At 40.9% G+C, this 18,792-nt stretch overlaps 1 protein-coding gene across 2 annotated transcripts; it reads left to right on the top strand.

Moving 5' to 3' along the window:
- Nucleotides 1-1,992: 1,992 nt before the first annotated feature.
- On the top strand, nt 1,993-18,599 carry mmp14a (matrix metallopeptidase 14a (membrane-inserted)). Of its 2 annotated transcripts, none has more exons than XM_085266701.1 (10): nt 1,993-2,415; nt 11,470-11,618; nt 11,830-11,952; nt 12,132-12,439; nt 12,587-12,748; nt 14,056-14,195; nt 14,701-14,843; nt 14,974-15,120; nt 16,467-16,582; nt 16,753-18,599. In XM_085266701.1, the coding sequence occupies exons 1-10, from the start codon at nt 2,332-2,334 to the stop codon at nt 17,049-17,051; spliced, it is 1,671 nt and encodes a 556-aa protein (XP_085122827.1). In that variant the 5' UTR covers nt 1,993-2,331; the 3' UTR covers nt 17,052-18,599. The 2 variants fall into 2 exon arrangements, with proteins under 2 accessions (XP_085122827.1, XP_085122828.1); XM_085266702.1 differs by lacking the exon at nt 1,993-2,415 and adding an exon at nt 3,566-3,913.
- The last annotated feature ends 193 nt before the right edge of the window (nt 18,600-18,792 follow it).

Raw genomic sequence — 18,792 nt, 5'->3', positions numbered from 1 at the left:
TTAGAAAGCATTCGGCAGAGTTGTAGAAGTCTGTGGTGTTTATGGTGAATAGAAATGAAAATATGATTTGGCACAAATGAAGTCCATTTGTGCCAAATCATATCCGATCAAAGAAAACCCGAATGACGTGTCTCCCTGCAGATGTTAGATTTTAGGCCTGTGAGGTCTAAGTCATCATCAGGAGTGAGCATGAGCAATCATAACATGTCATTTTGTTTATTTAAGTTGTTGTCCCAAGATCTGGCAATCAGACAGTGAAGAAAACAGAAATCGGAATATTTACTTTCCCCCAAAAAAACAGTCTGGTTAGGAGCTCGTGTCAGGGTTGTCACCAATGATGGTTTAGACCTCACATGGTTAACTTGTGCGTGCGTGCGTGTGTGCGTGTGTGCGTGCACGTGTACGTGTGTGTGTGTGTGTGTGTGTGTGTGTGTGTGTGTGTGTGTGTGTGGGAGTTAAACACACCTTCTCTTGCAGGGGGGGTTACTTTCTCCTGCCTTTCCAGCATACCTGGAGATAATGAACTCACTTATCGGTAAGAGCTGTCTGCTATTTAAGACTGAGGAGATCTTTCAGTCGATGCCTGATAGTTGAACTGGAAACAGTGAAGTGAAGTTGGCTCCTTCTTCAGTACTTTTCACACGCTCTGGTTTTTGTCTTCTCCTCACCTGTATCTCATTTCTGCACAGGGATCCCAGCTGTGTCTGCGTGAGTTACTGAGAGTTTTCCTCTGATGGATTCATCTGTGGGCTTGTTCGCACTAGAGTCCTGGACCCACCAACTTACTTTCCTTCTATTGTCAGTCTTGTTATTTGCTTCACTGAAAATAAACACACTGTCTTTAATCCCTCAGAGTCCTGTTCTTTTTCTTCACTCCACTCAACTGACTCACTTCACTCTATTTTAACTTTTTAACTTTTAACTCTGCTGTTGCACGGCTGCAGTGATTTCCAATCTTCTCTAAAGCATAACAGTTTATGCGTAGAGCATAAGCTTGACAACTTCATTCACAGCACTGAGCTAGTTTAAAATTTTCTTGCATCAAGTTTGAAACATTGTTTTGCACACTTTCACCCACAGCTGGAGATTTAATGAGGACACAGGGCCCCAAACAACATACAGGACACATGCATTCATCACGCTCAACAAAATCATAAACTGGCAATTTTGTTTTAAACAGTCTTTTTAAGTATTGTGAATTATGAGATCATACAACCACTGCTGTGAAACTAAAACCCCACAGCACACAAGCCCACTCTCAGTGAGTAGAAGCACAGCATTTTCTCCTCTTGTCTGGCACAGAGGAGCACAAAGAAAAAAGGAGGAGGTCCAATATTAAGACTTTTTTTTCTCTCTCCTCAAAATGTTTGGAAACTATGCAAGTTATGAGAGGGAGAAAAAAAAGTCTTGCTCCCAGTCCTTCTAACTTATCTGAAGGAAATGTTGCCTGACTATCTTGCCTTCAGTCACACTCAGTAACAGTCTAAATGTAAAGGAGACCTTAAAATCATTGCATGTGTAGCCTTTTTTTGTTTTTTACCTGTTTTGAACTTGCAGGGACTTTTAGGTGGAAATCTTAATCAGCTAAATGTTAATGGGTGAGGCATGCGCATTTAAACACAACGTGAAACGTGGCCTAACTCTTCTCCTTAAACCCAGACCGTCAAGCTGTCCTTGTGTTCACTCGGGACACTGACAGACATTTCTGCACATGTTAACTTCAGCCGGTGCCCAAATCTTCAGCTTCCAAATACAGAAATTAACATTTCTGCTTCATACTGATACTGAAAAAGCATCAGGAGTGCGACCTCAGTGTTTTCAGTTATGGAGCTTTTATTTTCGTAATCACTCCCTTAATTACAAATAAATAAATAAAAGTGTAGTAGTGTAGTAATTGAACTTCCTAGCGAAGCGTGACGTTTTTTTACTGGAGGAGGACCTTGAAGAAAATGAGCCCCCCCCCCCCTCTTCCCTTCTCTGTTGCTCGCTCTCTCCACGTCCACACACGCCACAGGTAGTCCTGCTATAGGGGAAAGGGAGTCAGACTGCGAGGCTTTAGGTTGCAGCATCTCTCTTTCCCTTTTCAGCTTTTTGCTTTTTGTTGTTGTTTCGGCTCCGACTCTGCTGCGATCGTTTCTGTGCGTAAAAGTTGCTGACTGCCCTGAAAGTGTCCATGCGGATACGACAAAGTTTTTGTGCCACGTTTTACAACGCGGAGTAGCATCAGTCGATTTTGTTTTGGAGTTTTTTTTTTTTGTCCTCCCTAATCAGGACGGATTTGTGTAGAGTGAAAGCTTCCTGAAATCTCCGAGATAATCTCCAGATATCACAATGATACTCCGGGTCCTCGCCCTGGCCTGCGGTCTCTGCTGCTTCGGTCTTACCTCTGTCATCGCAGACGTACTAAAAGCCGAGGTAAGTGAATTGGAGGTGCATTTACTTTATGCAGTGCACATTTATAGAGGCTACACGTTCATTTCTGCATGTGCAATACGAGCTGCAGCGTGTCTGCATTTTCAGGTGTGTTTTCCTCCCACAGTACTCGTGAAACTCTGTCTGTTTGCTCACTTTTTTGAAGAGTTGAGGTTTCCATGTACTTAAAGCACGTATTACTAATAACTGTATAGTAATCTATTACTGTGACACTCCAATGACCTTTACTCCCTATAACTTTATAATTTTTAGTTGTTTTTTTTCCACTAAAAGCCGCCACAGTTGATGTTTATTTTCTCCTCTTCAAACAGCCTGACATTTTTTTCCAAGAACTTCCCAACCTTTATTTTTCCATCCAGGGGGAAAGAAGCCATGAGTCAAAAGTTTTCAGCAGTAAGTGGCAGAGACCCAGCCGTGCAGTGGCTGTGTACAGTGTGGAAATCTCAGCTGAGCTGCTTTGTTCTGAGAAAAAAAAAAGTGGGGGGGGGGGGGGGGGTACTGTGGTGGTACTAAGGGGGAGGGGGTTAATGGTTTTCATTTGCCTGCACAGGCAGCACAGATGGGAAGCTGGTGAGGCCGGACATGATGCACAGAGGTGTCAGCAGCCTGGAAATACTAAGGAAGAGTGCAGCTTTCTTCTGAAGAACTTATTCTGCCATCGGATCTCCAAAATAATTGAGTTCAAGCACCGTGGGTGGTTGTAGTCTCAGTCCATTTATGCACAACATACCTACTAAAAGTTCCAGTTTACCATAACATCATCGGTCAAAAGTACATTTATGTGACCATTTATGGTGCAATGTCCCGTGACATTCAGGCACGCTGCAGTCTACCATCCACTTCCTATAACGGACAGGATGCACCATTTAAAGATTTTAATGTGAAATTTGAGTCATCCCAATTGTGCAAAAGAAGTAATTTCAATTTACGAGAGTGTTTTGCAGCTCTGTGCGGAGACGAGAAGCACGAAGGAGGACCTTAGTCACTGACCACAAGTTGCTGGCGTGTGAGTCAAGCCAGACAAGGTGGATAACTCAAAGTCAGACAGTTTATAGGACGCCGCAGGCTGCTGTCCCGTGGCGAACACGGTGATGAATGTCTGTAAACAAAGTGAGAAAACACGGCTGTGTACTTCAGCGTCGCCTCTCACAGCTAGAAAACACCAACGTAGCGATGTATCAATAACCCTCAGTGCAAAAAGAAGCACGATCGGGTGAATTGCGGCTGTCACGTCTGGCGATGGAGGCTGTGCACACAGTTTTACTGTCAGACACAACAGTCAGCCCTGATGGAGAAGAAGGATAAGTTTTAATTATAGGTTGAGGATTACATCACCTAAGATCTGTATATGAAACCTGTGATCAAACAGGAGACTCATCTGTGTGGAGAAAGTAGAATAAACTGCTGCTGGAAAGATATGAGATGCAAAAGACAAAATAACAAGTGTGGAAAAACCAGAGCAGCAAAGACAAAATAACAAGTGAGTGACATCAGTGTTTATTTGAAGTGGCTGAAGATCCTTTTTTTGGGGAGGGTGGGCGGAGTAACTCATACTGAGTTTACGGGAATTTTGTGGTTTATCAGTGTTGCTCAACTTGTTAACGTCGCTCTGACAAACTAATCCCAATTTATCCAAGCTGAGTGAAAAGAGAAGCCCGGCTAACAGAGAAGTAAGACTTCCCCCTATGCTCTGAAAATTAAATCACTTCTTCTGAAGTACCCAGTTTTCCTTCCACCATCTGTTTTCATTCTCCCCCTTTTTTCTGCCTTCTCTATGGATTCTTGACTTAAATAAAATGCTTAGTTAGACGCCGTGAGCAGAGGAAGTGGGCAGCAATGAAAACAACAGACTCTTAAACAGGATTCTTGACTTTAAAAAAAAAAAATCTGGAGATTTCCTGTTGCCATCTGGAGACGCATGTCTTATGATCCTAGCAATTTAAGCTATTTTTAACTTAAAATAGATGCAGTTTGAAACTGCACTCTTACTGGTTTTGGTCTCAGGTGTACAGCTGATTGAAGGCCAGATGTGCAGTACTATTTGACATATTAACGATTTTTAAACAGCCATTTTACGAATGCTTTGGAACAAAACCTTTATTTTTACATTAAATTAAACACCTACACGTTACACCTGCAGGAGCTGCAGCTTCGGCCATGAAGCTCCTGGTGCACAGTCTAGGTGCTGATGTTAATGCCAGAGGAGCTTTGGAGCTCTGCAGTTACTGAGTAAGCAGAGTGCCTGTGACTTTTACGCACTGTGAGTTGTTGTGGTTCCTAAATGCTTCCACTTTGCAATAATTCATTGATAATCAGCCTCTGTTGAATATCTTGGAGAGAAGAAGTTTCAAAAGCTGACTTGTTGCAAAGGTGGCGTCCCGTTACAACGCCACACTCGGACTCAGAACGATTCATTCTTCCACAGATTATTGCAAAAGCAGACTGTGTGGCTAGATGTTTGATTTAATACACCTGAATGTAAAGATTCAGAGGTGTCTCCCAATACTTTTGTCCACACAGTGCAAATATTAACTACAGTTGTAACAAAAATCCAATAAACAGTCTAATATGTTCCCTCTGAAAATAAGAAAGAGAACTTTAGTAGAACTGTGCTGTGGTGCAGAGTGTAGAGACAGTTCAGTAAATATTTCTATAAAGCTGTCGGGCATCAGTATAATAGTGTTTCACCATAACCAAAACCTCCGGTGAGTGCATTTTATGACCTGTTTGACCAGGAAGACACATGAAAGCAGACAAAACTTTGCACGGCGCTGGTGTGAGTGCTAACTGGGTCAGAGACGCCAAGAATTGAAGCAATGAGAGGTTCAGCCGCTCATGAGCAGAATTCTCAGTTTTTTCCGTTGGCACACGGCGAGAGGAACAACTGACTCAGTCCCTCAACTTTAAATTCAACCATACTCCTAACCTCTCACTCTCTGTGTCTGTGCCCACTCTCTGTCCTTAATGCTTTTACCTTTCCCTCTTTAATGTAAGTAACTCTGCACTTTAAATCATCTTCTGCTGCCCTCATTGCTCTGGTCAGTCTGTTTTCTTCGCTCATTCCTGCTGAGATTTTAAAGACAGGAAAAATTTGTCTTCATCAAAAAAAGTCAAAGAGGCAGCGTTTAGTGTTTTAGCAGCAGTGCAGTGGACAGAAGAGCGTGATTTAGCATCGTTTATAATATAAATATGTCCGTGAAACTCACACCATTGTCCTTCTTGTTATTGTTGTCTATTTTTTATTGCACAAATAGAAAAAAAATCCCATATGATGCTTCTTCCTCTGAAGAGGAAGTGTCTTCATCACTTTGTTTTTGACTTCAAGAACTATAAATTCTCCTGGAATTTTTTTCTTAACTCTAGTTCATGACATCTTGAGGAAGTTGTGGTTGGCTTTACGTATGTGTGCGCACCTCCAGTCTCATGAGAGTGCACCCACATGGCCTGTGATGGGCAACTCTACGTTCAGACATAATAGAGATCTTGTGTTGATAAGTGGAAAAGTTCCTGTTGTCAGTAATGGTATTTAAATTGAAGAATATAGGCCTAAAAGTAGAATGAGTAAGAGAATCTGTGATCACAGAAGCAAAACTTACCGCACCTTTGAGTTTCAGTGTGCCGCTGTGTCTGCGTGGCAGCATTTTGGCTCCATGTGGGGAAGACTTTACAAAGAAATGACAAAAAAAAAATCTGATTTTTGGCTTCAAAAAAGCGGGAAAATATAAAGATTTCTGACCAACAAAAAAAGCAGCAGTGGTGACCAGGCGATAGCCACAGTGCCAGTATTTGCAGTTTGAGCTCTGAAAGATAAGAGCATCCTGTCTCAGCACAGATGTTTCCAATGGAAAGGGAATGGGATGAGTTGCTGTGACAGCTCAGGCATTGCAAAGGATATCACATAGGTCCATCTCTGTGTGCTGCATCCCAGAAAAATAACCTTGCATGCTTTTGGGTACAAAACTGTGAGACTTTTCTAAAGATTGTGAAAAGAAGCCCGATGAATAGTCTCCTTTGAGAAGATGACGCCAAGATAACTCCGTCCTCACAATCAGGGGTTTTTTCTGCTTTAAAATGGGCGTCTGGAAGCCCGATTGATCTGCAGAAAGTCCAGGCAATGAGTCTGTAATACCTTGGTTCACAGAAGTCTGGACATTTTTCTGGTACTTCTGGCCTTTCGATGAACAAAAGTGTATTTTATGACGTGAGGAAATGAAGCCTGATTTTAACAATGATCAAAGCAAAAACTTCTTTAGTTGGTGCCAAAACTGTTTATACGGAAATGTGCATATAAAGAGCAGGGAGTTTAAGGTGCTGGGATACGGGGCTGCATGAGTGCAAAAGGTGACTGCCAGGCTCCACAAGCTTGGCAGAAAAAGAATATTCCAGCAGGATAACGATCAAAAACACACTCCCAACAGCACTCGAGAGTTTTTGAAGAAGAAAAAGCAGCTATGAGCTTTAAAAGTATGTTTCCTCAATTTCAGGGACTTGCTTCAAGCTTAATACGTTGCCATCTAATTTACAGTGAAGGGTAAAACTGCTGCTGAGCATTTTAATTCTATCTTTAATCTGCAGATTGTTGGAATTACAGGATATCATAGAGAGAACATCTGCCAAAGCCAATGATCCAGATTCAAACTTAAATGTTGCAGTTTGTTCTTTCTGCGTTTTTCTTCAACTCTTCTGTGACCAGACGCCACCAATGCCCCAGCAAACATTTCAGTGCTGAATAACCAAGTCATAATCTAGTAATGGTTGAAAAATAGTTCACCTGGACACTTGGAATATAGAAAATAGGAAAAGTTTTCTTTTAAAAAATTAAGAATAATGAGTCAAACTGATACCTTCACTTTTTTGGGCCTAGACTTACTGAGCTAATTGTACCATTAAATCATTTCAGATAAACAAACTCCTAAGCGCCTTAAACGTGTTCTTGATTTTATTTACTTGCCTGTGTACTAACCCCATTATTTCTAGTTGTTTAAAGACGACGACAAATGCATTTAATTCCTACTTTGCCATCATTTGATCTGCATTTTTCTCTTTTTAAGAAACAGTCTGACCCGTTGATCTGTTGTACTGAGAAACAACATCAACATCCATCTGTCTACGGTTCAGTATTTGGCTTCTTATCACAACCATATTTGTTGGGATACTTTGTCCTCTCTCTTTAATGGAGAAAAAAAATAGTGAAAAATGTCACGTCAGTTCTGCCAGACCCCAAAGTGAAATGTTTTCCTCATCAGTCTAAGCCCAGCAGATATGTAAATGACACAGAAGAAGAGCAAAAACACCATGGGAGCTGGAAGAACTGCATTTTAGGCAACTGAATCAATCTATGATTAATTATCGATAAAGCGACAGAGTGGAGCTACATCGTGCAGCTTTGCCAACTTTTCCACTACGTTGCATCAGTTGTGTTTCTGTGCATTATATGTTCAGACCACACGTCACTACACGGGCTCAAAGGTGTGTTTACCAACCACCAGCAGCAGTACTTTGACCACACATGGCTGTGTAGCCAGGTAATTGGCTACCCACAGGTCAACAATACCAGCCATGTACAAATCTTAATAAATAGAAGCTTTGATGGTGGCTGTAAGGGAGTTCCACAGAGGCGAGGTACATGCTGGGATACCTGGCGCTCCGACCGGAGGTGGTGGCGGTGTGTGGAGTAGTTTGGGACTAGAGGAGAGAAGTGGAGGTCCTCACAGTGTGGGAGAGACTTTCATGCAGTGGAGCAGAGAGTGTTTTTATAGAAGCAGACGCTTCACCGCACTGGAGCCACAGGGCACACTAGTCGTATTTAGTGGAGAGGCAGAGAAAGTAAATTTGGTTGGTTAGTGTTAGAGAGTCAGAGGATAAAATACATTTACTAGATGTTTAAATAATCCGACTGAATATGCAAAGATAGGGAGAAGGGGGATAAGTCGTCGCTCTGCGGGTTAACATAAGTGAACCTTGTTCTCTGGCCTCTCTGCCCACCACATGACTAACAGTAGCTGTGTGTGCACAGGCTGTGGATGGCCCAGTTGTTGCCCAGTTGCTCCTTTTCCATCCATGGTTTGCCCTTCACTTGCTGGAGGCAGGCTTGAAGAGAAAACCAGGACATATGGTGGAACAAGAGAGATATCTGAGGTTTAGATGACGCTAACGAAAGAATTTGGGGTAATTCCACTGGCTTAATTTGTGGTGGGGATAAAAATTTGTTTTAACTCTGTGTGTGCACATACATAATTGGAAACACACACTTGAAGATGCATTTAGCTTCAACAAGGGAGTCAGGAGATGATGAGTTAGCTACAACTCCAGTATCTGATAGTCAAATGTAAAGCTACAGCCTTTTTAAAATGTCACGAAACTGACTTAAGAACCTTTTATCAACACCAGCTGTGATGTTTGCTGTCATCACAGTATTAACAGAACATAGTGATAAAACAACATCCGCCAAGTATAGTGACAACTTTAAACTGCTTATCCAGATTTTTTTTAGCTAGCTATTTCAACCGTTTATCCTTGTTAGCGATTTTGTTTTCTATTGTCATATTTTTAGCTTGCAATTGCAATTTATTTTTAGTTAAAATTCATTTTTTATTCATAAGGTCAAGTATGTTTATTAGCATTTTTATTTATTTAACCATACAGTTTTAAATGCGCCAGGGTACTTGAGAGCAGTTTTAGCACTTTCTGTATTGGCTAACAATTTAGCTATTTGTTTAGCTAGCTGTTTCAACCATTTGTTAGACATTTTGACCTTTATATGTTGACTCAAATTATGCATATTAGGCTGTCTATTTATAGCCAAACATGGTTAAAACCTTGACCTCATTTCCCTGATCAAAATAGTTTGTGGTCCATGATGGCATACACTAAATTGTGGACGGACGGATGTTGACGCTGTTTCCGTGTCATGCAGAGATTTTAGAAAGCAAGAAGCACAGATTACTGCCATAAAAGGATTAATACATCTATCTTTTGTGGCACAAACCTACTCATAAAAACAAACACACCCACTGTCTACCATATCGTGTGTGTTATACATGGCTGTGAACCTTTAGCTCACCTGGTTGAGCAGGCAACCTATGTACCATGTTAATTTATTAACATTCATTTACATCTAAATTCAAGGCAGCGTTCAAGAAGTACCTTAAACCAGTGTAAAGGTTGCTCAGCTCAGCTTTTTATTTAGTTTAGCTTCTATCTACAAATGGGTAAACAACTACTTACTGTCAGCTACTACCTATTAGCTCTTTGATTTTTTTATCTCCTCGCAAGTAGGAGTGCCATCGAAGGTGTCATCTGACTTTTCTCCCCTTTCCCCCATTGTCAAACTTCTCCATTACAGTGGCCCAGTTTTTGACCACCAGCAGTGGAAAGAAAAGACCGACCTTTAGTGTGTAAAGATAAACAGTGGTGGTTTCGGTTGGCAAGAGCACAGATAGGCAGACAGCGAGGAGGACAATAGACACAGACAGTGGCAAAGGGATCTTAAAGTTAAAGCTTTGAGGAGCCCAAATGTTCCTGAAGGTGTTTTTTTTCCAGCCTCGTGACAGCTGTATTTGGCAGCGATCGTCTAGACAGAGTTATGGGTCATTGTGACAAAGATGACATCAGTGTTTTATTTGGCTTTCAATTCCTCTCTCATGCCTCCTTATGACCCCACAACAAAGTTTCCCGTTACAAGTCCAGCAGAAATCAAGGGGACATTTGAGGGTTTGATGTTAGCTTTAAAGAAACCATAAACTGGGTAATGTCACAGTCACATGAAGAAAAGACAATAAATTTAGCATGCTGAGTTACCTCAGCGTGTGTTGGCTGCTGAAGAGGGAGGTTAAGCAAGACAGCATGGCACACAAAAACCCACTCATACACCCACACACACCCATTATCTGCCATATAATGTGTGATGTACAGCTGAACTAAGAGAAGCAGGTCCAAACAAGCTCTGAAAATTGACTTGAAGTAGACAAACACCCACAGGCTCATACGGGAGGCCAGTCCCTTCTTTTCTGTTGACTAAGATGTTTTTTGATGTTTTCAGGTGGTTTTACTGTTGTTTTTGGCCCGTCTGATTAACTCAGAGAGAAAGTAAAACAGATTTCAACAGCAATTATATGCCCAATAGAAAATAAAAGTCTCCTATAGCAACAATATTATTTTAGCAAATAAATAAAAAAATTTTACAAGCTTGAAGTTTTCCTTTTTGTGAGCATGCCTATTCGAGCACACTCCTCACTTACTCTACACTCACGCATCAGTAGATTTCTAAGGTTTACGCGTAGTGGGAGTGTGACTTTTCTTCATAGATGAAAATACTGCAGTAATAAAGGATGTTTTGGTGTTTCTAAAGCAGCGTGCCCACAAACTTTCTTACATTATAGAAATATGTTAATCCATCTTATTGTCTGTTTTACAATTTGTGTTTTCTTTATGTTTCAGTTACTTATTTCATCAAAAAATTTGAAAAACATGCATTTGTGTGACTCAAAAATCACAAAGTAAATTACCAATCAAGGTCTCTGTCACTTAGGCCAAAAAACTAGCAGTCGCCAACCCCCACAGCAACACGTGGTCACGAGGGAAACGTGTTTTCCCTCCGTAGTTCGGGAATAGTTGCTAGATGTCGCTGGGTGTGACTGCCACATTTGCTGAGTTGTCTGCAAACACTTGCCAACTACTTGCCAACCAGTACCAGTATTTTACCACTGAAAAGATACAACTTTTATTGTCTTTGTTTCCAGTTTACACTTTTTACAGTTGTCTGCCAATTAATATCTTCCATGCAAACTATGGGCAACTTCCATAACTGACATGTCTCATTTGTACCTAAACGTTACGTGTTTCTTGATGACAAAATTACACCACTTTGAATGAAAATGCTCATGTTAATAGTACTGAATTTCTAAAACTAAATACATACAAGACAGTTCTTCTTTTCAGTAAAGCATCAGTGTTTAGCTTAGTCCAGCTAGTCAGAAAATGATTTGTGCATTAAAGGTCTTATTCAACATTTATTTCTCTCTGTCTCTCCATCAGGCTTGGCTGCAGCAGTATGGCTACCTGCCTCCAGGTGATGTGAGAGCCCAGGCCATCCGCTCACCAGACACCATCAGTAAAGCGATATCCGCCATGCAGAGTTTTTACGGACTGACCGTCACTGGCTCCATAGACACCAACACAATAGAGTGAGTCCTGGTTTACATTAAAGATAACAGCTTGGCCTCAGATTATTACAGGTGAATAGCGGACTGTCACATTCTTTATACACTTTTGGATAGAAGCGGCTGTGTGAGAAGCTAAAACTGCCATTATTAAAGACTTAATAACCACAAGTTCTTCAGAGGAGTCCACATACTTTCTGGATTAAAACTGAAAGTGTTACCTTTGTGTTTCCAGGGCGATGAAACGGCCGCGATGTGGCGTTCCTGACAAGTTTGGACCAGTGCTGAAGAGCAACCTGAGGAGAAAGAGATATGCTGTGCAGGGTCTGAAGTGGGACAAGTCTGAGGTGACCTTCAGGTCAGAATTCACCACACTATTCAGTGATTTGGTTTTACTTTACAACTTGCATATAGAATCTGATTTATTCTGGAAATATGAAGTGTACTGGGTTCTAGCTCAAGAAAACACAGTGACTAATGCTAATCACAAATTGTTATTATTGATGTAAGCTGATTCATTTCTCTTTGCTTCTCCAGCATAGAGAACTATACCCCTAAAGTGGGCCAACGCGCCACGTTCGACGCCATTCGAAAGGCCTTCAAGGTGTGGGAGAGCGCCATCCCGCTCACCTTCAGAGAGATCCCCTTCAGTCAGATCAGAGGCTCACCTGATAAGTACGCAGACATCATGCTCTCCTTTGCAGAGGGATTCCACGGCGACAGCACACCGTTTGACGGCGAGGGCGGTTTCCTAGCTCACGCTTACTTCCCCGGTCCAGCCATTGGTGGGGACACGCACTTTGACCTTGCTGAACCTTGGACCACTGGGACAGTCGATCAGGGAGGTAAGAGAAAGAAGAGAAGTGGGTGAAAGGTTGAGAAGAAGAGGACAAGACAAACTTTGTGTATTGCAGATTGTTTGAAATCATGAAAACGATAGTTTCAGGACTTTGAACAGAGCTTTCGGCAACATTCTGATCTTCTCTTTGAAGGTAACGATGTTTTCCTGGTCGCTGTCCACGAGCTTGGTCACGCTCTGGGTCTAGAGCACTCCAACGACCCCGCTGCCATCATGGCCCCCTTCTATCAATGGTTTGACACCGAAAACTTCCAGCTCCCTGATGATGACCGCAGAGGAATCCAGGCAATTTATGGTGCGTTGGTTTAGTAGAAGAAGCAGGCATTTATTTAATAATAATAATAATAATGGATACTTTATTGATCCCCATGGGGAAATTACTTGTTTTTCTCTGCATTTGACCCATTCACTCAGTGAAGCAGTGGGCAGCCCACTAAGCAGGCGCCCGGGGAGCAGTGTGTAGGGACGGTACCTTGCTCAGGGGTACCTCAGGGTAGCCGTTAAGTGGATTCGAACCGCCGACCTGCCGATCATGGGGCGACCACTTTACCTACTGAGCTATCCCTGCCCTTTATTTATTAATGAACCAACTTTTTTGGTGACACTAATACTTTATGAGACTCCCCTCTTTGAGGCTACTGGGTCACTTTTTTACAAAGAAACCCCATTGGTCCCATGGCCTATAAGTAAAAAGTAAACAGTTATCTTGACATCACTTGTCTGTTTTGTAAACTGGAGTTTTTAAAATCTGCTTTTAGAGGCAAAAGGTACCATATTTATATGTAAAGTTAGAGTTCTTCTTAATTAGCTAATGCTAGCAAGCTTAATCCATAAACTACCCTTTATGGACAAATAATTGGGCCGCCTACACGTTGCACCTACGGGAGCTGCTGAACCATGGAAAAATCATGCCATGAAGCTCCCAGTGCACAGTTGGTGTGCTGATGTTAATGCCAGAGGAGCCCTGAACTCTGCACTTATGGAGTCTGCAGGGTGTTTTTCACTGAGCCCGTTCTGTGACTTCATGTGGTCTTCCACTTTATGGATTCATTGCTGTGATTCATGAAACTTCCACTTTGCAATAAAACCACTTACAGCTGATGGTGGAATATCTAGGAGTGAAGAAACTTCACAAACTAACTTGTTGTAAAAGTAGCATCCTGCTACAGCACCATTCTCAAATTCATTGAGCTCTTTAGAAAAACCCATTCATTTATAAAAATTTGTAAAGTAGACTATATGGCTGTTTGTATACACCTGTGCCGATGGGACTGGCAACACCTGAACTCAAAGATTACGAGACTGCGTGGCTCTCCCCCTGAATTATCTACACAATACGACGCTAACAAGTAAAACCTAACAATTAAAACAATGTCCTTGAAAAAATATGTCTAAATAACAAAACCTTCTTTCACTGTGTCAGCATTGTTCTTTTTTTAGTTAAATTTAAGACGAATATTGAGTAAGTGCAATAAATCATCATTTTAAATACTGCAATATGTAGCAAAGCAAAAAGAAGTTCTAAGCATAATTAAAAATAGATTAAATTTTTTTTTGCGGTCCTGCAAATTAAGCATGTTTCACTTCTCTCTCTGATCATAGGATCAAAGTCTGGGGCTCCTCCTCCTCCTCCTCGTCCCACTAAACCCTCCAATCCCGACAAGCCAGACCACGGCCCTGACGTCTGTGATGGACACTTTGACACCATCGCTGTCCTCAGAGGGGAAAAGTTTGTATTTAAGGTACAAAAGACGGTTTCTTTGAGTTGGGAGAGTGCTGTGTTTTCAATAACATAACCCAGCAGATAAAAATGCACAATCAGGGCTAACTCTGAAAAATCAACGTTTTAATCGATGTTAGAAATATTGGGAATCTTGACTACAGCTTGTAGAGGAATCGGAATTAGAATATTTTATTTATCCCTAAGGTTACAAAATGTAATAATAGTAACTATGTAAACTAAATGAAATAATACACTACATCACAAAGTTACACAATATAAGAAATAGCTCTTATATATACAAATAGCTCAATTATAATATCCAGAATATTACGGAGATTAAATATATTTGATTGAAAGTTTACTTTAAACTGTAAATCTTTGTTATTTTCTCTGTAGAAGATGTGCAAAAGGGCATAACTACATTTCTTATGTCATTCAGTGGTACATTTGGGTAATCTCAGAAGTTTTAATTATTAATGATTTGGTTGTTTAATGGGTCGATCGGTTCCCGTGTATCTTTTCAGGACAAGTGGTTTTGGCGTCTGCGCAACCACAAGGTGCTGCCTGGCTACCCGATGCTCATAAGCCACTTCTGGAAAGGCCTACCATCAAACATCAATGCCGCTTACGAGAGAGATGATGGAAAATTTGTCTTCTTCAAGGGTAGGTTCCATATGGGATCAGTGAAGAATCAGATTTATGATGACTGCATCGCTGCAGCTGTTGCATGTGTTCTACACTCTAATCTGACCGAAATGGTCTGTTTTCAATCTTTGTTCTTTTTAACTTCCAGGTAGCAGATACTGGGTTTTCAGTGAGTCCACCATGGACAAGGACTCTCCAAAGAGCCTGAAGGAACTGGGAGCCGGTGTGCCCGAAGATAAGATCGACGCCGCTCTCTTCTACACGCCAACAGGACAGACGTACTTCTTCAAAGACTCTCAGTGAGTTTTCCTTTTTATTCCCCATTTGTTTTATTTTGTTTCCTAAATGAGAAGAAACCTTTCTCACAATATATGCAACCTTATCTGTTAAGGTATTTGTAACTTTTTATATCATACCAAACCTCTTTTCAAATCTGCATGTAATGTTAGGTGTTAGATTGATTTAAAAAATCGTTTTATACTTTTAATTCTTGTTATATCCTCATGAAATGGGTTTTACTGTGAAGCCCCATAAAACAGTATTTGTACACTTAAAAAAATGATTTGCTTTCATAAACATGAATCCAACAGAGTAAAATCCAACAGAAATATGTCAAATCAAAGTTTTATTTATTAAAATAATCAATCATTAAGGAAAATATACCTTAATGTATAGCTATCAAGGAAGTGTAATTTAACCAGCTTCAGTAAAATTTAACGTTTTACCTTGTGCTTTTGTAACACACTTACATGTATTCCATTTAAAGGATCTATGTTGAACATGTAACATGTTTCAAACATGTAAGTTAAAGGATTGTGGGCATAAACACTTTGTGAGCTCATCTGTGAACTTGTTAAAAATAAGCACTGCTACTCTCATGCTGTCTAACATACACACAGTTGCAGATGGGCATGAGAATTGATTTTTACCCCAGCAGTAACAGTAGGTTTTGTTTTTTAATAACAACATAGAGGAAATATGTGAGGGCTGACTTGCATCAAAGCTCCGAGACATCTTAAAAGATCAAATTCCAGACCTAACATTGGTTTTATGATAGAATACAAACAGTTTGCTAATTAAAGGGGGGGAAAAGTCACCATGAAGCGTCTCAGTAATGTGTTGGGCCGCTGACGTCTGTGTGAACAGCAAAGCGTTGACCTCTGAGTCCCTGAACTCTGCTGCAGGGATGGAGCACAGTCCTCTCTAAAGATACTCCCTGTGTTTGATGGTGAGCACTGTTTTTATATGCCAGTCCAAAATCTTCCACACATGTTTAACTGGGTCGAGATGCTTAAAAGGCGTTAACATATGATTCACAGCACTGTCATATTTTCGCTCAAACCAGTGAGTGATCATTCATGCCTCGTGGACGGGGCTTTTGAAATCCTGGAAGAACCACACATGTTTCGTCATTGCCTCGAGGGCTCAAGTTTTTCCTTTAATTGGCCACCAATCTGCACGTCTTGAGGCCATATTTTTTTTAAAAATCCCACTTGTAAAGAGATGGAGCAACCCTTTAAAGCCCGATGTAGGACTACTGCCTATAATATGATTTCGAGTTTGAGTCCTCTGCTCTGCCTCTGTTGCTCGAGGTGCCCACCCGAGGCCGTTTATTTCTTGTCTTTAATGTTTCCGTCATTTGCAGATATTACCGTTTCAACGAGAAGACTCGCAGAGTGGACAAAGATTACCCGAAGCCCATCAGCAAGTGGACCGGTGCACCAGATAACGTCAAAGCAACCATCATGAGTGAAGATGGATGTAAGGGTTTTTTAATTTGCTGCTTTCTTTTTGAGATCTCAGATGCACTGGTTAGATTTCTGAAACAACAATAGTCTCAGAATTAGTTTAAGAATGAAAATTATTAGATTGCAGCTCCATTGTTGACACTTAAAGAATTTCTGTGACCATTTCGGACCCTGTTTCCACAGCTTACACCTATTTCTACAAAGCCAACAAGTACTGGAAGTTTAACAACCAGTACTTGAAGGTGGAGTCCGGCTACCCCAAGTCCGTGCTCAAAGACTGGATGGGCTGCGAGAACGAGGACCCCAAGAAGGGTCGCAAAGAGTCGGATTCGGAGAGCTGGGCCAATCCCCTGGCCGTGGTGATCCCCGTCCTCCTTCTGGTGCTGGTTGTGATCACCCTGGGAGCGCTTTTGTTCTTCAGGAAGTACGGCACGCCCCGACGCCTCCTCTACTGCAAGAGATCCCTGCTGGACAAGGTGTAGACAGAGCAGCAGGTAGCTGACAGACTGCCGCAGAGGGACAGAAAGAGACGGAGCGAGGGCCGAGCGAGGATGGAAATCGAGAGGAAGAAGAAGAAGAGAGAAACTGGAGAAAAACCTGAAGAAATGAGAGACAGGAGGGGGACATTTTTTAAAGTTTTTTTGGGTGGTTTGTAAGTGCCATAAAAAGGGGAAAACAAAACAATAAAGGCCCTTGAAACTGAAATCAGGAAAATGTATATTTGTATGTTAACTATTTACGTGTACTGTTGTGTGTTGAGAGATTAAGAAAATACCCGCAGTCTCACACAGAGGAGGGAGATATACAAAGACTCATCCTCATCAGCAGCTTAACCTCCCACCTCTCCCCTCTGTCCCCCATCTCATCCCATCCTTACCCTTAACTGGACGACTCCACCTGAACTGCTGTCTGACTCACTTATAATTCTGAAAACTGTGTTTCTGTTTGACTTTTACCAAGAAATTTGTCTCTGGTAACAGTGTTGGGACTTTGAGGGGGGAGATTTAAAGTTTCAACATGACATTTTCCTCTTAAATCAGTGTTTCGTTTTTTCTTTTCTTTTTTAACCAATAACAAGGCTACAAGGGAACTATGACCTCAGTACATAATAGTGATTTAAAGCATCCACAGCACTGAGAATAAATCCAAGATTTCAATATTTTCTAACACAAATGACACAAAGTACTAATTCTGTTTTGCAACGTTTACAATAACTGAGCTTTTTTAAATCTAAAATTGGTGTTTATGGGGGTGAATGTTCCTATTTGTTAATGAAAGGTACTTGATGCAGTCGGTATTCCCTGTAACTGTATGTAGTGGCTCTCTATGTAAAAGCACATTTCTTGTGCACAGTGTTAGCTTTGATTGATGCAGGCTTAAACATGCACACACGTGGGTTTGTAATTCAGGCTTCACACCGAGTCTAAAAACCGAAACATGAACACGAAGGATTTTGTCTTACACTCAAACTTGCAAACCAAACTCAGTGCAAGCAGTCAGATGGTAAAGATTATGTTTTTAAATGTGATGCTTTATCTCTTTTTTTTTTTTTTTTTGAAGTACAGTAATGTTAAATACGAGCAGAGCTACAACATGGTGCAATTTTTAATTATGATTGTTTTCATGGAAATTCTTGTTATTATAAGTATGATTATTGTTATTATTGTTCTCTTGGAAAAGTTTGAATACTTTTGGTTTTCTTTGTTTTTGCGCATTGTCATTTGGAGTCCTGCTGGACAGAGGCATAACGTGACAATGATGGAAATGAATCCCAGTTTACATCCAGTGTGAGAAGAATTAGTTCAGATCAGGGGGGTGAATGTGAGATATGGGATATTTTTTTTATTGTAATACCCAAAATAACCCAGATGTTGGCACAAGCAACTCTATTTATTAATGCGAATGGTGCTTGATTTTTTTTTTTTTTACACCAGTCAAATCTAAAGATAAATTGATTTAATTCATAACAATGATAATGGTAATTATATTTATAATGATGATTTTATCAATAAAATTGAACAAATACTTTTTTTCCTGCCTGTTCACGTTTATATTTCATCGGATCGAGTGGAATTAAACTCTTTTCTACATTTCCCCATTCTGCACGCCACACTTATACACAGTCTTAATAGTGATACCGGAAAAACGAAAGTTTACAGTAAATGCCAAGTGTGTAGCTACTAGCCATTCGAGTAAAAGGTAAATGTAACCCAGAGGACACTT

The sequence above is a fragment of the Mchenga conophoros genome, linkage group LG3 (assembly GCF_057382185.1).
Source record: "Mchenga conophoros isolate Kocher_MC1m ecotype Shallow Benthic linkage group LG3, M_conophoros_male_GT1.1, whole genome shotgun sequence".
Lineage (NCBI taxonomy): Eukaryota > Metazoa > Chordata > Actinopteri > Cichliformes > Cichlidae > Mchenga > Mchenga conophoros.
This window is presented reverse-complemented; position numbering and strand designations above follow the sequence as displayed.